General features: G+C 42.9%; 2 protein-coding genes across 7 annotated transcripts in view; one reads left to right on the forward strand and one right to left on the reverse strand.

Moving 5' to 3' along the window:
• ACOXL (acyl-CoA oxidase like) overlaps positions 1 to 20,505 on the reverse strand; it is a 555,195-nt gene that overhangs the window by 457,273 nt on the left and 77,417 nt on the right. For 4 of the 5 annotated variants that reach the window (XM_056567224.1, XM_056567226.1, XM_056567228.1 and 1 more), the window contains 2 exons: positions 12,083 to 12,208; positions 8,944 to 9,323 (listed from right to left, as the gene is read on the reverse strand). The gene's annotated coding sequence lies outside the window, so the exon portion shown is untranslated. The remainder of the gene's footprint in view (positions 1 to 8,943; positions 9,324 to 12,082; positions 12,209 to 20,505) is intronic. The other variant, XM_056567227.1, reaches the window with a different exon arrangement.
• Positions 1 to 20,505, forward strand: part of BUB1 (BUB1 mitotic checkpoint serine/threonine kinase) — a 63,602-nt gene that overhangs the window by 26,189 nt on the left and 16,908 nt on the right. For both annotated transcript variants that reach the window (XM_056567222.1, XM_056567221.1), the window contains exons 12-17: positions 2,362 to 2,481; positions 3,096 to 3,212; positions 3,444 to 3,543; positions 3,637 to 3,709; positions 6,331 to 6,502; positions 16,014 to 16,104. In XM_056567222.1, the coding sequence (XP_056423197.1) occupies positions 2,362 to 2,481; positions 3,096 to 3,212; positions 3,444 to 3,543; positions 3,637 to 3,709; positions 6,331 to 6,502; positions 16,014 to 16,104 (673 nt within the window). The remainder of the gene's footprint in view (positions 1 to 2,361; positions 2,482 to 3,095; positions 3,213 to 3,443; positions 3,544 to 3,636; positions 3,710 to 6,330; positions 6,503 to 16,013; positions 16,105 to 20,505) is intronic.

The raw sequence follows: 20,505 nt of genomic DNA on the forward strand, positions 1-20,505 counted from the left end.
ATCCTGTCTCTGTGGGACAAGTCTCCTCGGTCCCTTCACCGCCTGATGCCCATGGCTCCTTTGTGGCTCCACTCTTCACTCCTCCGAGAGGGACGCTCGTTTCTCCCGCTGCGTTGGCAGGTCTTAACGACCGATGCAAGTCTCCTCGGCTGGGGGGGGGGGGTTTTCAGGGCCGTTGGTCCCTCCAAGAAGCCTGTCCTCCCCATCAACATCCTGGAGCTTCGGGCCATCCTTCTTTGTCTCCTCCACTGGGAGATGTTACTCTGGGGTAGTCTGGTTCGGGTTCAAACTGACAACGCCAAGACTGTGGCTTATATCAATTGCCGGGTGGGGGGGGGGGGGGGACGGTTCACTCGCTGCAATGCTCATATCGGTGATCCACATTCCGGGGGTGGGCAAATTGGAAGGTGGTCCGTGGAGTGGTCTCTCCACTCCCCGGAGGTGTTTGCAGCAACTTGCGAACTTTGGGGACCCCGGACGGGGACCTGTTTGCATCCTGCCTAAACTGGCAAGTTCCTGCCTTCGTGGCAAAGTCCTGCGATCCTCTGGCTCTGGCTGTGGACGCGTTGGTCGTTCCCTGGTCACAGTTTGCCCTCCCTTTCCTCTTCCTTCTGCTTCCCCTCCTGCCCAGGGTAGTGAGGAAGCTCAAGGCGGACATCATCTCAGTATTTTTGGTTGCGCCGGATTGGCCCCGGTACCTGTTGGTCGCCGACGTGGTTTGTCTCATGGCGGACGTTCCCATGCTGTTCCCGGTTCGGCCCGACTTCCTCTTTCAAGGTCCTCTCTGCCTCCCCAATTCACTGCCGCTACGTTTCACAGTGTGGTGGGTGAAACCATGGTGCTGAGGGCTCGCGGTTTATCTCTCTGGGTCATTCCCACCATGCTTCGGGCGCGTAAACTGTCCTGCCAGGATTTATCACAGAACATAGCGTGCCTATTTTTGGTGGTGCGAGGCCCGCTCCCTGTCTCCCGTGGTTTTTTCCTTGCCAAACCTGCTTTCCTTTCTGCAGTCGGGGCTGGAAACGCCTTTGGAAATTAGTACCCTCAAGGGGCAGGTGTCGACGCTTTCCATTCTTTTTTAGCACACCCTGGCTTCTGATCCTCATGTTTGCACCTTTCTTCAGGGTGTGGCACACGAGGATCCTCCTTACAGGTCTCCCACTCCACCCTGGAACCTGAATTTGGTTCTCAGTGCTTTGCAAGGTGCCCCATTTAAACCCCTTCGGGGGGTCTCTCTCCACTTCCTTTCTTGGAAGGTGTCTTTTCTCATTGCTGTGACCTCCATCCGGCGCATGTGGGAATAGGTGGCTCTCTTCTGCTGACCCCCCTTTCTTGTCCTTCACCAGGACAATGCTGTGCTTCGGCCAGTGCCATATTTTCTGCCGAAGGTGGTCTCCTCTTTTCATCTGATATCGTCCTTCCCTCCTTCTGCCTGGCTCCGTCTCGCTCTAACGAGCACCCTCTCCACAACTTGGACGTTATCAGAGCTCTGCGTGTTTATCTCTCGGCCACCTCTTTTTGGCGCTCTGATTCGCTGTTCGTCATTCCTGAAGGAAGACGCAAAGGGCTTCCAACTTCTAAGGCGACCATATCCTGGTGGATCTGGTCTGCCATATCCGAGGCCTATAGTTCTAAGGGGAAGGCCCCCCTTTCCAGGTTATGGCACAATCCACCCTCTCTGTTGGGGCCTCCTGGGCGGTCTTCAACAGGGTTTCAGCCCTGCAGGTGTGTAAGTTGGCCACTTGTTCGTCCTTGCACATGTTCACAAAGTTCTACCAGGTGCACACTTCCGCATCTGCTGACGCCAGTTTTGGGCGTAAAGTGTTACAGGCGGCGGTGGCGTTACCATCCGCCTGATTCTTTGCCTGGTTCTGCTTTCCCACCCCAGGGACTGCTTTGGGGTCCCATGGTTCCGGAGTCCCCCATTGAAGCCGAACGAGAACAGTAGATTTTTTTATACTTACTGTAAAATCTCTTTCTCGGAGGATCCATTGGGGGACACAGCACCCACCCATTGGTTATTAGTTTGTTGACCTGAGAGTCTATTTCCTGTCTTTGGGTTTGTTCGGTCGATTTTTATTTTTTTTTTTTTTTTTTTTTTTTTTTTGTCTGGGTCTTCTTCGGACTCTCTGTAGTGATTTGTCGATTTCCTCCTACTGCTTTGGGATTAAACTGATTAGCTCAGAGTCAGTGTGCGGGGTATATCCTGCCAGGAGGGTCCAATTTCTTTTTTGTTAATGCCTTGTGGCAGCAAGATATACCCTACGGTTCCTGTGTCCCTCAATGGATCCTCCGAGAAAGAGATTTTATATTAAGTATAAAATAGCTACTTATTGTGCTTTTAATTTGTATTTACGATAGGAAACATATCTGGTTTAGCAAATTCATCACGTGTCACTCCTAATACATCGCTAGGATTTGTGCAAGCAACTCCATCCAAAGTCCTTCCATCACCCACAGTTAACACGAAGGAAGCACTGGGTAAGAAAGCATTGCTGTATGCCAATATATAGAAGCTATGCAAGACCTTGCCCCTGACATTTTCCAAATGCGTCAAGCTGGCTGCTGTTAAGCATCATTAAAGGGAACCGGTCATTAATTTCATGCTCCATGCCCCTTTATCATTCATAGATTTCTAGCTGTTTGTGTATACAGTGAAATCTATTAACTAACGCTGTCAGGGCAGGCAGAACTACCAGTGGAATTACTCAAAGACTTGTGGTTCAGGCAGCATGAAAGTGATGACAGGTTCTCTATTAATGTTCAATTTGCTAGCATAATTTTACTGGAATTCCCTTCAGTCCATTCCCAGTCCTTTCTACCCATTTCACTACACAGGCTGGCCAAATTACAGCAGTCTTTATCCTACCATGCTACAGACTGGTGTTTTCTGCAAGGTGAACTTTTTTTTAACTAACTTTAGGAGTCAGTAGATCAATAAATGTGGTTGAAAAAAAATTATTGTCCTCATAGTTCACTGAAAGTAAATCATGTTTTTAGCTTAAAATATGAATTATCACAGTAGGATTTACCACAATAAGACTTCTGACACATATTATTGCTAATAATATTATTACTACTGCTTTTTCCTGCAGGTTTCATAATGGACATTTTCCAGACTTCCACTGTCGCTGGCGATGAAGAAGAGGACAACCCATTTGAAGCTACTGATCCAAACAAGCCTAATATTGAGGCCTTGTGCCGAAATGACAGTAAGTTTTAGAATAATTACTAAACTATTTATAATTACCAAGGACTGTCTGTGAAATGTAAGCAACCTGTAGATTATAGTAGATTATGTACCAATAGAGTTTTAGATATTCTGGTACAGTGCCAGTCAGGACATCATGGCAATTTTCACGTTTATTGCAATTGCATTGTATTGCGCTTGAAATCTGTCTTTTTCTGTCACATTAGTAATTTACGTTGAGTGTTCTTTGTAGACAACACAAGTTCTGCTGGAGGTGGTCTCATTGGTCTGCAGAATGTCGTTCCTGCATTGCCTTCCACGTTTTGCATCTTTGAAGATGACGCTGCTAAAGGGTCAGTGTTTACTGTGTGATATGAGGACAAGAAGTATTGGTTTAGTGCATATTTAAAAAAAAGGAATAATACCAAGCCCTCTTTATTTTCCAGGACCACTCAAGTCAAACCAGTAGAAGGGAGACATTTTGGAGAGCGCCCTGCACTAAAACCAGCTCTTAAAAATGTAAAGCAGCATTCTTTTTGTTACCATATTTGTTATTCTGATAAGCCCTTTAAAAGGGTACTCCGCTGGAAAACTTTTTTTTTTAAATCAACTGGTGCCAGAAAGCTAAACAGATTTGTAAATAACTTCTATTTAAAACTCCTAATCCTTCCGGTATTTATCAGCTGCTGAATACTACAGAGGAAATTCTTTTCTTTTTTGAACTTCCTTTCTTTCTGACCACAAGTGCTCTCTGCTGATCCCTTTGTCCATGTCAAGAACTGTCCAGAGCAGGATAGGTTTGCTATGGGGATTTTCTCCTACTCTGGACAGTTCCTAAAAGGGACAGAGGTGTCAGCGGAGAACACTGTGGTCAGACAAAATGGAAATTTAAAAAGAAAAGAAGTCCTCTGTTGTATACAGCAGCTGATAAGTACTGGAAGTTTCTGGATTCAGTTGATTTAAAAAAAATTAAATGTTTTCTGGCGGAGTACCCATTGTAGAGTCACACTTGAATCTTCAGGTGTTGAATGGCCTAAGGCTATAATGACCAGCTGAAAATGGTCATGATCTCTATATGGATCTGCAGGTCTTAAAGGGGTACTCCGGTGAAAACCTTTTTTTTTTTTTTTTTTTTTTTTATCAACTGGTGCCAGAAAGTTAAACAGAATAAATTGTATTTGTGTATCGGCGCACATAAAAGGAACACACATATGGGAACAAACTTACTAATGCAGTTGGTTTATTAGTATCTGGATGAAATAAGAAGATATTGAGGAGTGAGCTGGTGTTGGTTTCGTTCACTAGGCAGAAAAAATAAATAAAGGAACGGTTTTTAAGTAAATACTCCAGATACTATATCTATGTCATAGGATTGTGTCGATTTGGTAAATACTGTAGCAGGTAGACTTACTTCTATCTTTAGAGTTGAGCTATGATGCAGATAGATGCCGACCCCCCCGCCTCCATGACCGTAATTGACGGAAAACTTCTGTCTCACTCACTACATATATTTGTAAGATAATCGTGATTGAGTGATTCGAGTATAATACAATCTGCTTACATATGCACTGTAATAGTAAAGTATAAATCTATATATGGTACCATGTAATAGGCACTATGAGTGGTTGAAGGTACCTGTGATCTGAAAGCTGGTTTGCATAGATAGATCCACGGAGCGTTGTTTGTCCTGAGTTGCGGTGAAAGATACCAGTGTGCACGATACAATCCACGGGGCGTTATTCGTCCAAAGGTATAGTGAGGGTACTGAAGCACAGTCCTTCCAGGAGCCCCCAGAGGGACAGTATGACAGGCAGTCCAGATAGACAGCGGGTGAAGGCGCCGGGAGATCTGCTCCGGCCGTGAGCGTCTCACCGGTGCGACCACGCTGTGAAAGTTTGCAAGGAGATCTGATTACTGAACGTGACGTCACGATTGCAGCTACAGCAAGGCGCAGGAGCCAACGAATCATCTAACGCGTTTCGGTCAGTACGCTGACCTTCGTCAGAGATGAAAAGTCACTACTGGCTCCTGGTATTTATGCAAACTATAGATGTTAGTCCGGGCCGGCCCAGTATTCATGTTCGCTTCTCTGGCAACCATACTTTCCTGATTGCCTATTTCTAGTGGGGTCTATGCCCCATATCTAATCTTTATGGATAGTGTATTAATCAATATATGTCTCTCTTGGCTATACAAAACGCATAAAAAACGCAAGCAAAGAATGCACAATGTGAACATGTTCCTATCTAGAAAATTTGTTGCTGAATCAACAAACTAATCGGTTAAGAATGGGGGGTAAAAATGTCCTATATATCAATATTGCCACTCTGACACATAACCGGGCTAGCATAAGGGATATTTCTTTTAATAAGTTTATTTTTAAAAAATATTTTAATAATATTTAAAAGTATTTGATTTTTAAATGAGACACTTATCAAAAAAATTTATACGGTATATATCATAAAAAGGCAAATAATTCCAGATCGATATTTAAACCGTATGGAGATATTGTGTTTAGATTAAAAATCCAGCGGCTCTCCGTTCTTGACATGTTTGCCACGTGATTTCCACCTCGCCAATGTTTTTTTACTTTTTCTAGTCCAAAAAATGAGGATTGTGCAAAAGACGCATTGTGCTTCTCCACAAAGTGTTTAGAGAGTGGATGGCCCAAAAATTTCCTCTCTGTTGTAAATATGTTCTCCAATTCGAGTGGACAAAATGCGTTTTGTCCGTCCCACATACATTTTGCCACATGGGCATTGAATGCCATAAATGACATCTAAAGAACAGCATATGTTTGCTATGGGGATTTCCTTTTACGCTGGCAGTTCCTAAAATAGACAGAGATGTCAGCAGACAGCTCTGTGTTTCAAACGGAAAATAATTTCCACTGTAGTATTCAGCAGCTAATAAGTACAGGAAGGATTAAGATTTTTTAATAGAAGTAATTTACAAATCTGTTTAACTTTCTGGCACCAGTTGATTTAAAAAAAAAAAAAAAAATTCCACCGGAGTACCCCTTTAAGTTTACCAACCTTTATTTATTTGTGTTTGTGTTTATATGAAAGTTGTGTCATCCAGATCTATTGCAAAAGCCAGGACTTCTCAAAAGGAAATTCTAAAATGTTTTTTCTTAACAGGAGGAGGTTAAGGCCGCAGAGTCTCTGGTAGACGATTGTACCATATGGGCTGCACGCTGTAACAAAACGTTGGCTCCTAGCCCCAACAGTACTGGAGACTTTGCGCTCGCAGCTCGACTTGCATCAACTCCTGCCAGTGACAAACAGATTTGGCAAACTACAAAAGAAAAAGGTAGATTTGACATTACCATGCCACTTGTAATGCTGCCATCTTATTCATTAATATCCTGCTATGTACACTTGTATGTTGTTCTACATGACTTATGACCTACGATGGCCCCGACATATGATCAAATCGACATACGATGGCCTCTCAGAGGCTATCGCATGTCGATGTCAGCATCGACATACGATGCTTTTTTATGTTGGGGCCATCGCATTAAGTGCTATCCGGCAGCGCAGAATGCTTAAGCTGCTGCCAGATAGCAGCTTAATGTTCCCCGTGTGGTGCGGTATTACTTACCCCTCCACGATGCTCCGGGGTGCCCTCCGGGTCCAGCGTTGGTCTTCCAGTGTCTTCTCGGCCCTCTCCGATGACGTCAATACGCTGCTGCGCATGTCATCCAATAGGAATGGAGTACGCAGCGGCGTAATGACGTCGCTACGCAGGCCCAGTAAGGCCTTGCGGAAGACAGCAGAGGACCGGAGAAGACAGCGGAGGACCGGAGATGACCAGAAGAGCCCAGCGGAGGCCCGGGGTCCCCATCGTGAGCGGCGGGGACAGGCGAGTGCAGCTTCCTATACTTTACATTGCACGAATCCCTCAACGTACGATGGATTCGACAAACGATGGCTCGTTTGGAACGAATTACCATCGTATGTTAAGGGACCACTGTAAAGGGTGCTCTGCTCCTTGTGGTCCTGACTCAAAACCATAGATCCAGAGAAGAAAGAGTAGAAAAGCGGCACTCCATTCAAATATTTGAGGTGTATTCGCCTAATCATGTTGGAAAGTGCTACGTTTCAGCCTCACAATAAAGCCTTTCTCAAGCAATTAACAAGCATTACATCACTTCCTTTTATGTGGTTCAGTATGTGACCTCACACTATCATTTGCATAATATATTCATATAAACAAACATCAAAGATACAAAATATCACATCCAGTGTACATAGTGCACAATCAAATCACATGATCTATGTGTCCCTGTTAGTCTCAGTATACAGTGAATCCTGATCCTAAAATACATCAATATAAACATGTAATTTATACAGTGCAAGATATTGGTGGGCTGTCTCCATCTTAGACATTCCCTCAACCATACCTCCAACGTGGTCCTCACATGTAAACAAACAGAGAGCGCAGGATCGGAACTGTCAGCCGCTTCCTGTTGCGCTCCTAATCACATCTTGACATCGTCGCTTCGTAACCACGTAGTACGCTGGGTCAGCGGCAGTTCCCTGCACATGCGTACTCTTGCAATTTATTCCATCACCGCCATGTACATTGTGGTCAATCCGATCGGACAATTCACAGTGCGCATGCGAATGGGACATCAGTTCTGTTTCAACTCCAATAATCAATTAGCAATATAGTAAAGTAATAAGTATATTAAGTCTTGCCGTATTCCTTCAATATCCATAAATAACCATCAGCATAATACATGGATGAATAGGTAGATGGGAAATGTATGGCGGTCAGGAACATAAATACTGTCTCACAGATCGTCTCACTAACGGGGAGTCCACATCTTGAGAGTAAAATTCATTTAACATTGTAGAATTATTGATTAAATCCATAATAGTATTAATATTGTCACATGAGTCTCTTAAAATGTAACAGAGACACCATCAGACATGAAACATGTTCGTCAGTGCATGATGTATAATCATATACAGCCCGAACTGTATAATATCAGTGTCCGTCCGTAGGGTGTAATCACACACCCAGGCCCATACACATCATAATTTAATTAGCTACTGGGAGAAATGAAGAAAGAAATCCATATATAGATCCCTCCTCTTATTATCCCATGCTTTCAACACAAACCATATTAGGGCAAATCACCTCTCATGGTTCACTCATATAGCCAAAAAAACATTATAATGGACTATGGCTATATTATCACACTCCTATTAGGGAATCATGTAAATCCATTTTTATATCAAATCAATATACTATAACCTCTCAACATTAATGGACTCAACCCCATCATAGGACTTCTCCGGCACAACCCGCATACCCCATCAGTCATCAAATCCTCATCATATCACTAAACAACAAATATAGAAAATCCAGACTCCAACAGCACACGAGCTTGGTCAAAAAAGTGGTTGTTTATTGCATCACCAAATGACAGAAGCAACGTTTCCGCGGCCTCTCGCCGCCATTTTCCAGCTCAAGTGTCTGCCCAGAAGTGCAACATTATATGTGCTCACATAATTGGATAATTACATAATTATTTGACAGCATAAATTACATCATATGTAACCAAAACCGTGTTGACATAAAATAGTCTTTGTTGCAGTGATCGCTGTCCTCTCATATTGCTAATGTTCAGTGTTTTCACATAACAGCTCCCAGTGCATTTCTCCGTGACCAGTGATTAGTGATAGTTGCAAAAATAGCTTGAAAAAAGTTTCATATATACAAAATTGAGGTAATGCACTTACCCAACAGAGATGCTGCAGTCTCGTGTATCGCCGTATGTTGTTTGCGTTTGTCAGCAGTGCGCAAGCTTATCGGACTCCACCAATCCTGTGCGAGTCCTGCTGATCTGACACAGCCAATTAGAATGCGCGTGACGTGATGCGCATGCGCCCAACGCCAACTTAGTACTTTCATCATCTTGTTTATGGGCAATTATGCCCCTATGTTAGTGAAGTAAACGGCAACAGTTGTAAGTATATTCCACATAGAAGGTCCCGTGTTCACTGGTAAATTATTGTCTAAATAAAATTAAGTAAGATCTGATCCTGGTATAAATATTCAGCGTATACACTATTTTGCAGCAGTCTGTCGGTGGCTTGATACAATGTAGATTCGTGATTATCTGTAATTAAATAGAAAAGACACAAATATTAGTCTGGTATTAATTACAATACACCAAAAGCATAGTATAACAGTCAGGGGCTACATCCTAAAAAGTTTATCTCTTGCTCATTCCAGATGTGGTCTTAAATTCAGCATTGAGACCTTTTGGTCTCATGAAATCCAACCTAAAGATCCACATCCATTCTCGTTTTTTGAGAAGTGTGATGCGGTCCCCTCCTCGCTTAAGAGGAGGGACATGGTCAAGAATCATAAATTTGAGATCTTTCTCCCTATGGTTAGCCTCAGTAAAATGTTTTGCCACGGGCAAGTCAAGTCTCATTTTTCGAATCGTATAACGATATTGATTGAGACGTGTCTTGAGATCAAGGCTCGTCTCACCCATGTATAGCTTCAAACAGGGGCACCATAGCAAGTATACAACATGATCTGAATTACAGGTAAGATAGAATCTGATGTCAAACGTCTCTTGGGTTAAGGGATGTGTGAATTTCGAACCTTTTGTCATATATTGGCAATTGACACAATTGCGGCATGGGTAGCACCCGCGAGTTTTTACTGTAAGATATTTTTGCTGTGGTCGTGGTTGGTTTGAAATATCAGTCTTGACTAATTTGTCCTTCAAGCTTGGAGCCCTACGAAAGGACATTAATGAGAAGTCTTTGAATTCTTCCACTTGTGTGTGGCTATCCCGAACCAAGTGCCAATGTTTACGTACAATCGTAATTTCCTGTGAAAAATCATTGTATGTAGTAACAAAAGGAATGCGTTTGTTCTTATTTGTAGATACACTTGTTTTTATATCCATTTTATTCTGGCTGAGGTGTCTTTGACGTCTGAGGGTCCGTACCCTTATCTTGGACTCCTCAATCAGTTTAACCGGATAACGTCTGTTAGTGAAATCGGTCGTCATTTTTTTGAGGGCCTGTTCAGGTTTCTTGTCGTCATCAGTAATTCTCTCTGCTCTTAACATCTGACTATAAGGGAGTGCTCTCACTAGTGCTCTGGGGTGACCACTATCATATCTGAGGAGTGTGTTACTGTCTGTTGGTTTGTGGCACAAGTCAGTACTTAATCGGTTCCCTTGTTTGGTTACTGTAACGTCCAAAAAATTAACCAATATTTCTGAATATGTTAGAGTAAATTGAATGTCCGGTTCTATGGTATTGAGGGACTGGTGGAACTCAAGCAAGTCAGGTAAAGAGCCGGTCCAGAGGAGGAAAACATCATCAATGTATAGCCACCACTTCAGCACTTGGCCGAAGTAGGGCGACACATAGATGAGCTCCTCCTCCAAGTATGCCACAAAAATATTGGCATACGTAGGTGCCACGTTACTTTTCATGGCTGTACCCCTCATTTGCATATAGTATGCGTCATTAAAAAGGAAGTACCGTATATACTCGAGTATAAGCCGAGTTTTTCAGCACGATTTTTCGTGCTGAAAACACCCCCCTCGGCTTATACTCGAGTGAACTCTCCACCCGCAGTGGTCTTCAACCTGCGGACCTCCAGAGGTTTCAAAACTACAACTCCCAGCAAGCCCGGGCAGCCATCGGCTGTCCGGGCTTGCTGGGAGTTGTAGTTTTGAAACCTCCGGAGGTCCGCAGGTTGAAGACCACTGCGGCCTTTCGACATCATCCAGCCCCCTCTCACTCCCTTTTTAGTTCTGTACAGTACTCACCTCCGCTCGGCGCTGGTCCGTTGCTGCAGGACTGTCCGGAGAGGAGGTCGTCTGGTGGGATAGTGGTTCCGGGCTGCTATCTTCACCGGGGAGGCCTCTTCTAAGCGCTTCGGGCCCGGCCCCAGAATAGTCACGTTGCCTTGACAACGACGCAGAGGTACGTTCATTGCCAACGTACTTCTGCGTCATTGTCAAGGCAACGCCTCTATTCTTGGCCCGAAGCGCGGAGAAGAGGCGCCCCCGGTGAAGATAACAGCCCGGAACCACTATCCCACCGGACCACCTCCTCTCCGGACAGTCCTGCAGCACCGGACCAGCGCCGAGCGGAGGTGAGTACTGTACAGAACTAAAGGGGGGTGAGAGGGGGCTGGATGATGTCGAAGGCCGCAGTGGTCTTCAACCTGCGGACCTCCGGAGGTTTCAAAACTACAACTCCCAGCAAGCCCGGACAGCCGATGGCTGCCCGGGCTTGCTGGGAGTTGTAGTTTTGAAACCTCTGGAGGTCCGCAGGTTGAAGACCACTGAGGGCGGATGATGAGAAGAGGATGATGAAGGGGGGGTGTGGGATGATGACAAGAGGACGATGAAGGGGGGGTGTGGGATGATGACAAGGGGGTGATGAAGGGGGGGGGTGTGGGATGATTACAAGGGGATGATGAAGGGGGGTGGGGATGATGACAAGGGAATGATGAAGGGGGGATGTGTGGGATGATGACAAGGGGATGATGACAGGTGATGATGATGAGGGTCTGGATGATGACAGGCGGTGATGATGATGAGGATGTTAATGACGGGTCTGGATGATGACAGGGGGGATGATGTATTTCCCACCCTAGTCTTATACTCGAGTCAATAACTTTTCCTGGGATTTTGGGTTGAAGTTAGGGGTCTCGGCTTATACTCGGGTCGGCTTATACTCGAGTATATACGGTAATTGCATTCCAAGACAATCCTGAGACAACAAATATAATATGTCATATGATGATCAGGTTTTTTTTTTTTATTATGAATGGAAAAGATATAACAATTTAACTTCTTCATAGCCAGCTCAGTGTATTATCGAAAAGAATTATTACAATATTAAATCAGAATAGTCTATATTTCATCCGAGCTAAGATCTGCAATCTTCTTTAATGGCGTGATGTGAGATCCACACGAGCAATGAGGTATGGAGACAGTCCCACTGTAATTTCCAATGTGCTCTAAAGTAAAATAGTAAAAAAGAAACAAATAAATAAATAGTACTTATATACATTAAAGGTAATCTTACTATATGCCGATTAAGCTAACGTCGATAATCAATGAGGGATACCATAGGGCATACACACCTAATCCACATTTAGTTTAGCAATGGTCTCATGGAAAAATCAATATTGAGCCCCCAGATGTAGAGATTTCATTTTATCAATCCAATAGAGCCCCTTCCTTTTAAGCATTTTCTCTCAGTCCCCTCCTCTCCGCATATGTGGGACATAATCAACTATCATTAACCTTAACTGTTCAACAGTGTGAATGTTCTTGAAAATGCTGAGGGACAGGCAATACAATCTTCCCCGTACGGATAGTGGACTTAATTTATTAAGTCTAATCCTAAACTCTGTCGTCATCTCCCCAATATATATTAGTGGGAAAGGACACATTAGAATATATATCGCATAAGTCGATTTACAAGTGAAGTGATTTCTGGTTTTACAAGTTATGTCCAAAGTAGGGTGTTTGAATGTATCTCCTTTCATCATTATTTTACAATTTTCAATTCTGAAGCCTTATCCATTTCTCTTTTCACAAGATCAGTCTTTACAAGTTTATCCTTAAAATTTGTGGCTCTCCTGTATGCTAGGATAAGGGGTACTTTCAATTCTGGAATGTGATCATATGTATTGGACACAATATAATATTCCAATATTTATGAATGCTGCGTCCAATATCTGTGCTAACTGGAGAAAAAGGGTCCCGTTTTGCATGCGCACTGTGACTTGTCCGATCGGATTGCCCACAATGTACATGGCCGTGATGGAATCAATTGCCAGAGTGCACATGCGCAGGGAACTGACGCTGACCCAGTGTATTACGTGGTTACGAAGTGACGATGTGATTGGGAGCGCAACAGGAAGTGGCTGACAGTTCCGATCCTGCGCTCTCCGTTTGTTTACATTCGAAGCAGGCGTGATGTGAGGACCACGTTGGAGGTATGGCTGAGGGAATGTCTAAGATGAAGACAGCCCACCAATATCTTGCACTGTATATATATATATATATATATATATATATATATATATGTTCATATTGATGTATTTTAGGATTGGGATTCACTGTATAATGAGTCTAACAGGGACACATATCATGTGATTTGATTGTGCACTATGTACACTGGGTGCGATATTTTGTATCTTTGATGTTTTTGTTTATATGAATATATTTATATTGTGTGATGTCACATACTGAACCACATAAAAGGAAGAGATGTAATGCTTGTTAATTGCTTGAGAAAGGCTTTTATTGTGAGGGTGAAACGTTGCATTCTCTAACATGATTAGGTGAATAAATCTCACATATTTGAATGGAGTGCCGCTCTTCTACTCTTTCTTGTCAGAAATTGATAACAGCTTTAAGAAAATGTTTCACTACCTGGTCTTGATTGGTAAAAAAAAATAAATATAAATATATATATATATATAATTTTTTTTTTTTTTTTTTTTTAACTTGATACTAATGTTTTCATGTTCTCTATGATAGAACAACATGGAACATCTTTTCCTTCTCTGTGTAGTAGCTTTCATTTTTTTTCTTACTAAAAATATATGACTAAATAGCCAACTCGATGTTACCAGTAGGGTGCATGTCCATACACAGTAACTATTCAATCAAAGCCAACAGTGTAGGCATACACCACCATCTGGTGTGCCCCCTCCCTCCCTTATGGCTATATAGTCATACATTACTAGTAAGAATATCACATTAACGTTACAACACATCTATAAGCATAGATTTTCCAGAATTTCATGTTGAGCAAAATGTATTTTGTTTATAAACAGACCTGTCAGAAGCAACCACTGCTCCTATATAAGTCAGTAATAATACACATTCACCAGTATGCTTAAATGTATGCTTATAAAAGCAGCTAATCTTGATGTTGCTGCTTTAAAAAAAGCAGCAGTGATGTTCATGACATACTGGGAGAGATCACAATTGTGGCCAATGACTGCAGTGGTCACATGCAAGTACAGTATTGCAGGTAAGACCTATACAGAGCACTGGAGCATGGCATTCTCTTCTTCTTTTTTTTATTTATTTATTTATTTTTTTAAATATGACATATCACTGTGCAAGCATACGCTGCCTGAATGACATCTGTTAATCTGTCTGCTTTATTTGTTGCTAAGAGTTGCAGAAACCTTTGGATACCTATAAAAGTAAATGTATCCTCTTCTGGAGCTGATGCTGGTTGCCAAACCTATAAGACAGTGTTCTCCAACCTGCGGACCTCCAGATGTTTTGCAACATCTGGAGGTCCGCAGGTTGGAGACCACTGCTATAAGGTTTCAAGGTGGTAAAGCCAACCTGCTCAAGTGCAACAGCCTGGTACGCCTCTTCACTTCCTAGCCCCTTTTAGGCTAGGTTCAGACTAGGGATCTACCGATTATCGGTATGGCCGATATTATCGGCCGATAATCACGATTTTGGGCATTATCGGTATCGGCAATTACCTTGCCGATAAGCCAATAATGCCCCGCACCGCGACCGGCCGGAGCCTGCCCGGAGTGGAGAAGATGACCCCCGGAGAAGGACAGCCCGGACCGATTCACCCTCCACCCGGAATGCTACAGGAAGGAAGGATGGCCCGGACCACCCTGACAGGCAGGGGGAGAGAAGCGGGTGGTGGCGACGGCGGCCTATGGCACCGCAAAAGCCAGTGCAGTGCATTGATTTAAAGCGCCCGCTTTAAATCAGTGATCTGCAGCGGTGTCGCGAGGGGATAAATAGCCGATAACTTATACCGGAATATCGGTATAAGTTATCGGCTATCGGACCTAACCTCCACCGATTATCAGTATCGGCCCTAAAAAAAAAATATCGGTCGATCCCTAGTTCAGACTACGGAATTTCCGCCTGAAATTCCTCTTTGAAATTGCAGACTGAAATTCCGCTTGCTAAAATGTATAGTGTAGTGAATGGGTTTCCGTTCACAAATTCACACTTCGGAATTTGTGAAGCGGAATTTGTGAACGGAAAATCCGCTTGGAAATTTCTGCCTGAAGAATGGCGTTGCTCATTCTTCAGGCGGAAATACTCGCGGAACACATTGCAGTCTATTGGACACTGCAGTGTCTGCGCGGTCCTAGCGCCGACTGATTCAGTCAGCGCTGGCCGCACTCGGAATCTCCCGGCGGAAATTTCCTGCCCGGAGATTCCGTAGTCTGAACCTAGCCTTACACTGATGTACAGAGCCCTGTACAGCAATTTGAAAAAGGCTGTAAGCTGAGATTGGCAACCAGCAACAGCTGCAGGAAAGGTACAGTTTGCTTTTATACAATCCTGCTAGCTTCACACAGAGAATGCACCCTGAGTGTGCCCTGCCAGGACAGCATGGACGGCAATGTCTGTGGCACGAATTGAGCCTAAAGATGATCGTTATCATTCTTTTGGCAGAGGAATTTCTGTATGAATATCCACTGCTGAATTCCCAAAGTGTGCACTATGCAGTGTAAGCTTATTGCCAGCAATGGGATTCTGCTGCATCAGAATTTCCGACTTCAATTCCCAAGAGGAATTTTGGACAGAAATGATGTAGTGTAAACCTAGCCTAACCCCTATTAGATTGTGTCTGTAGCTCTTAACAACAAATAAAGCTGACATATTCCCTTTAAAACAAACCTCTCCATTCCTCTGGTTATAGTAACGCAGGATGCTGGAGATTGAACAAACTAAACAAATATTGCTGCTTGCACTCTGTAACTCCCAGTGAATTGTGATTCCTGCTAAAATGTACATGTTTTACCTTTTTAGAAAACACAATGACTGTGGATGATGGCTGCCACATGGCCTTTGACTATTCTGAGGATAAAATTGTACAGGCATCCAAAATCAGGAAACTAAGGTATACAATATTACAATTCCTGTGTGTAATTATCTTGTGTGTCTCTATTTAAATATACATATACAGTGAAACCTCTTTAAGAAGATCACCCAAAACAAAATGTGCTTGCATAGTTAAAAAAAATAAAAAATATATATATATAATGTCCATCAAGTTTAACCTATATCCCTACTATGTTGATCCAGAGGAAGGCAAAAAAAAACTTAAATGGGCACTGTTGAAGCCAAAAACTTTTGATATGTTGTTACTGATGAAAATTAAAGACCTATTATAATATGGCTGAGTAAAAAAAAAAAAAAAAATTTGAATATTTAATAAAGAAACTGCTCCTTAAAATCTTACCTCTGTGGGGGCCCATACCTACTGGGGCACTAACCAGTCCTGCAGCAGGACAAGAGATGACTAGTGTATAAGGCTATATGAGCAGGTGCACCAAACACCTCCCACCACAAGGGATGGACCCCCCCCCCCCCTAGGAGAGGATTTCTAACAATGTGAGCTGATGGAAATGTAATTTTATAATAGGTGATAGAGGCAAAAAAAAAAGAATTAGGTACTGAGTAACATTATTATTATTGTTGTTGTGTTTTTTTTATTTTTTTGTGGGATCTGACAGGTACGCTTTAAGATGCCAATTGCCCCATACCAGGGTGGAAAATTCCTTGATGACTCCAAATATGGAAGTCAGAATAAATACCAGGATTAAAGGGGTACTCCGGTGAAAACCTTTTTTTCTTTTAAATCAACTGGTGGCATAAAGTTAAACATATTTGTAAATTACATGTAAAAAAAGAAAATATTTGTAAATTACTTCTATTAAAAACTCTTAATCCTTCCTGTACTTATTAGCTGCTGAATACTACGGAGGAAATTCTTTTCTTTTTGGAATGCTCTCTGATGACATCACGAGCACAGTTCTCTCTGCTGACATTATTATAATAATAATAATAATAATAACAACGCTTTTTTTTTTTTATTGTTGTCCTTAGTGGGATTTGAACCCAAGTCCCCAGCACGGCAGCAGTGCTGACCACTGAGCCACCATGCTGCCCTTAACATACATCTGTTATGCATGGTTGCTAAAATGGACAGACATGTCAGCAGAGAGCACTGTGCTCGTGATGTCATCAGTGTTCCCAAAAAAAAAGGAATTTCCTCTGTAGCATTCAGCAGCTAATAAGGACTGGAAGGATTAAGATTTTTTAATGGAAGTAATTTACAAATATGTTTAACTTTCTGCCACCAGTTGATTTAAAAGAAAAAAGGTTTTCACCGGAGTACCCCTTTAATGTATTATCTCCAGAAATGTAGTGTTCAAAACTTGTAATGTAATATATTCCAAGCAAAACATCCAGGCCCCTTTTTGAACATGTTAATTGAGTCAGACATCACAACATCATGTGGCAGAGAGTTCCATCCTCTCACTGCTCTTACAGTAAAGAATCTCTGTTTGTGATGATGGTGAAACCTTCTTTCCTCTAGACGTAGAGGATGTCCCCTTTTCATGGTTACCAGCCTAGGTATTAAAAGATCGATAGAAAGATCTGTGTACTAATCACTCATATATTTGTACATTGTGATTGAATCTCCCCTAAGATGTCTTTTCTTCAAACTAAATAACCCCAAGCTTGATAACCTGTCTTGGTCCTGTAATCCTCCCATAGCATAAATTACCTTGGTCGCTCTCCTCTGCACCCTCACCAGTTCAGCCATGTCCTTCTTATTTACAGATGTCCATAATTGATTACAATATTCCATATGTAGTCTGACTAATGATTTATAAAGAGATGAAGCTCTGTAAAGTTCTTGCCACGATTGTTCATGCCTCTCTTAAAGGGGTATTGGGTTCTTGTGTCTGATTGGCCTTGTCTATCCTCTCGTCTATTGAGTCTCCGAGTGCTGGGCGGTGCAGTATTCTAGTGGTGGCGGGGCCTTTTACTCTGCCCGCTGTTCTCCCCTAGGGTATATGACCCTTCCTTTTTGTAGTTCCAGACTCATTCGGGACCCTGTCCCTCTTGATTCTGCCTTTTCAGGAGAAATCTGCTGGTATGCCTTCTTGCTTTGGGCTACCTTCCAGTTGACTGTTACATGTCTCGTTCCTTCACAAATAGTTTTCCTGCTACTTCACCTTGGCTTTGGGTCTGTCTGTGCCTGAGCATCTCGGTTGGGTCGTCGGCAGTCTGGTCCATGCTTCTGACCATCTTCCTGACCGGCTCGCCCTTGCGCTCATGCCCTGACGTGGGTCTTGTTTTGTAGCTCTCTTCATCCTTTTCCAGCAGCCTCTAAGAGGCTCCATAGCTCAGTGGTTAGAGCACTGGTCTTGGGGGTCGTGAGTTCAGTTCTCTCTCTCTCTCTCTCTCTCTCTCTCTCTCTCTCCCCTAATATAAATAGCGAAATATAAATTAATTTGGTATCCTTGCGACCATATAGAGTTACAGAATAAAGATAAGGTGTCATCTTTACAGAAAAGTGCTCTGTGTAGAATCGGAAGCCCCCCAAATTTTTTTACTATTTATTTATTTTTTCATTTATGCCCTACAAATATATTTTTTTCTGGTTTCGCAGTAGATTTTGTGGTGAACTGATTGATAGCATTACAAAGTAAAATTTGATGGCCCCCCAAAAAAGCCCTCATATGGGTCTGTAGGTGGAAAATTGAAAGTTATGATTTTTAGAAGGTGAGTAAGAAAAAACAAAAGTGCACAAAATAAAAATGGCCCGGCCCTAAAGGGGTTAATAAATAGATTAAAAAGTGGCCCTAGTACTTACCCCTGTGGTACCCCAATTGTAACTGTCCCAACCAGAGTAAGTTCTATTGATACCCACTGCTTCCTGTCACTGAGCCAGTTGCTAACACATTTACATATATCCTCCTCTTGTCCCAGCATCCTCATTTTATGTACTAACCTTTTGTGCGGCACAGTATCAAACACCTTAGAAAAGTCCAGAAATACAACCTCCACAGCTTCACCATGATCCAATCTATAACTGACCTCCTCATAGAATCAGATTATTCTGACAGGACCGATCCCGCATACACCCATGTTGGTTCTGTGTTAGAGAAACACATTTCCTAAGCGCCAGTCCTGTGGAACAATCCCTTTTAATTAGATCTTTAAAATGTTAGGAATAAGGGTCTGTTCAGCACGGTTCTTAGTTCTTGCAGAACTTTGGAATGGATGTCATCTGGGCCCTACAGCAGTTCCTGTAATGTAACATGAGTATCAAAACATAATGGCCGTCATTTACTATTGCAAACCCGACATGTTTTGTCGAGTTGTGCGCCAGATTGTCGCATTCCGCCAGAAATTCAGTCTGCGCCACAAATTCTGTCTGCGCCAGAATTTGCACCAGAATTGAAGAAACCCCGACTAACTCTCCATTTTGCGAAGAAAACCCTGAAAAAGGGGCGTGACTGCAGGGAAAATGGGGCGTGGTCTCTGAAAAGGGGCGTGTTCCCGACGTTTTCACACAAAAAACACCTATTTACAAAGGTTTTCACAAAATGTGGTGGATTTGAGCTGAGGAAAGCCCCACAGATCAGAGCATGTGTTAAAAATAAAAAATAAAAAGCAAAGTGTAGGGAAAGTGGAAAATGTAGGGAAACCTTAGTAAATGCCGTGGGAAATAAATTGTAGGGAATTAAAACCCACAAAGAAACCTACACAACACTCTTAGTAAATGAGGGCCAATGTAGTCCACAGGAAAACAATGGTCTTAAGCTAAATTCAATAACCAAGTCAGGAGAAATGGGACAGGCATGCTCAATGGACTCCAACCCATCTAGGAGGAGAGCATATGCAAAAAAAAAGGTTACACAGGGGACCCAAGGAGTGGGGCAAGGTTAAACATAAATTGCAGATTATGTGAGTGACCCCAAGGACTTCAAACATGAAGGGCATCCCTATAAGAATCCTATGTGTCTGAAATAACATAAAACACATCTAGTTAGTTCTCAGCCCAAACTGAGAAATACTACATTCCCCTTACCTCCCTAATCAAAGACTAATTTGTGCTTTATTGATTTTAAGGCAGCGCTCCACTTCCTGTTGTGTTAGGCTGTGTTCACACCACGTTTTGTACTTACGGTTTCCATATACGGCTGGGGGGAATCGCGGCGCCCGGAAACACAACCGACCGGAGGCTGCGATTCACTCCGGTCGGCTCATAGACATGCATTTAATATGGTTTCCCTATACGGTTGAGTGCAGGCGCCGCGATTCCCCCCCTGACCCCACCCCCCCCACCCCCAGCCGTATACGGGAACCGTAAGTACAAAACGTGGTGTGAACCCAGCCTTAAGCAGGTTTTATTCATATGATATATTTAGGAGGCTCTTAATGTCCTATTTAGCTTGTGTACTTTTATTTGTGAGGGTACTGTCCCAATTACTGTTTGAAG

This window comes from Hyla sarda, chromosome 3 (genome assembly GCF_029499605.1).
Source record: "Hyla sarda isolate aHylSar1 chromosome 3, aHylSar1.hap1, whole genome shotgun sequence".
In the NCBI taxonomy this organism is placed as follows: Eukaryota; Metazoa; Chordata; class Amphibia; order Anura; family Hylidae; genus Hyla; species Hyla sarda.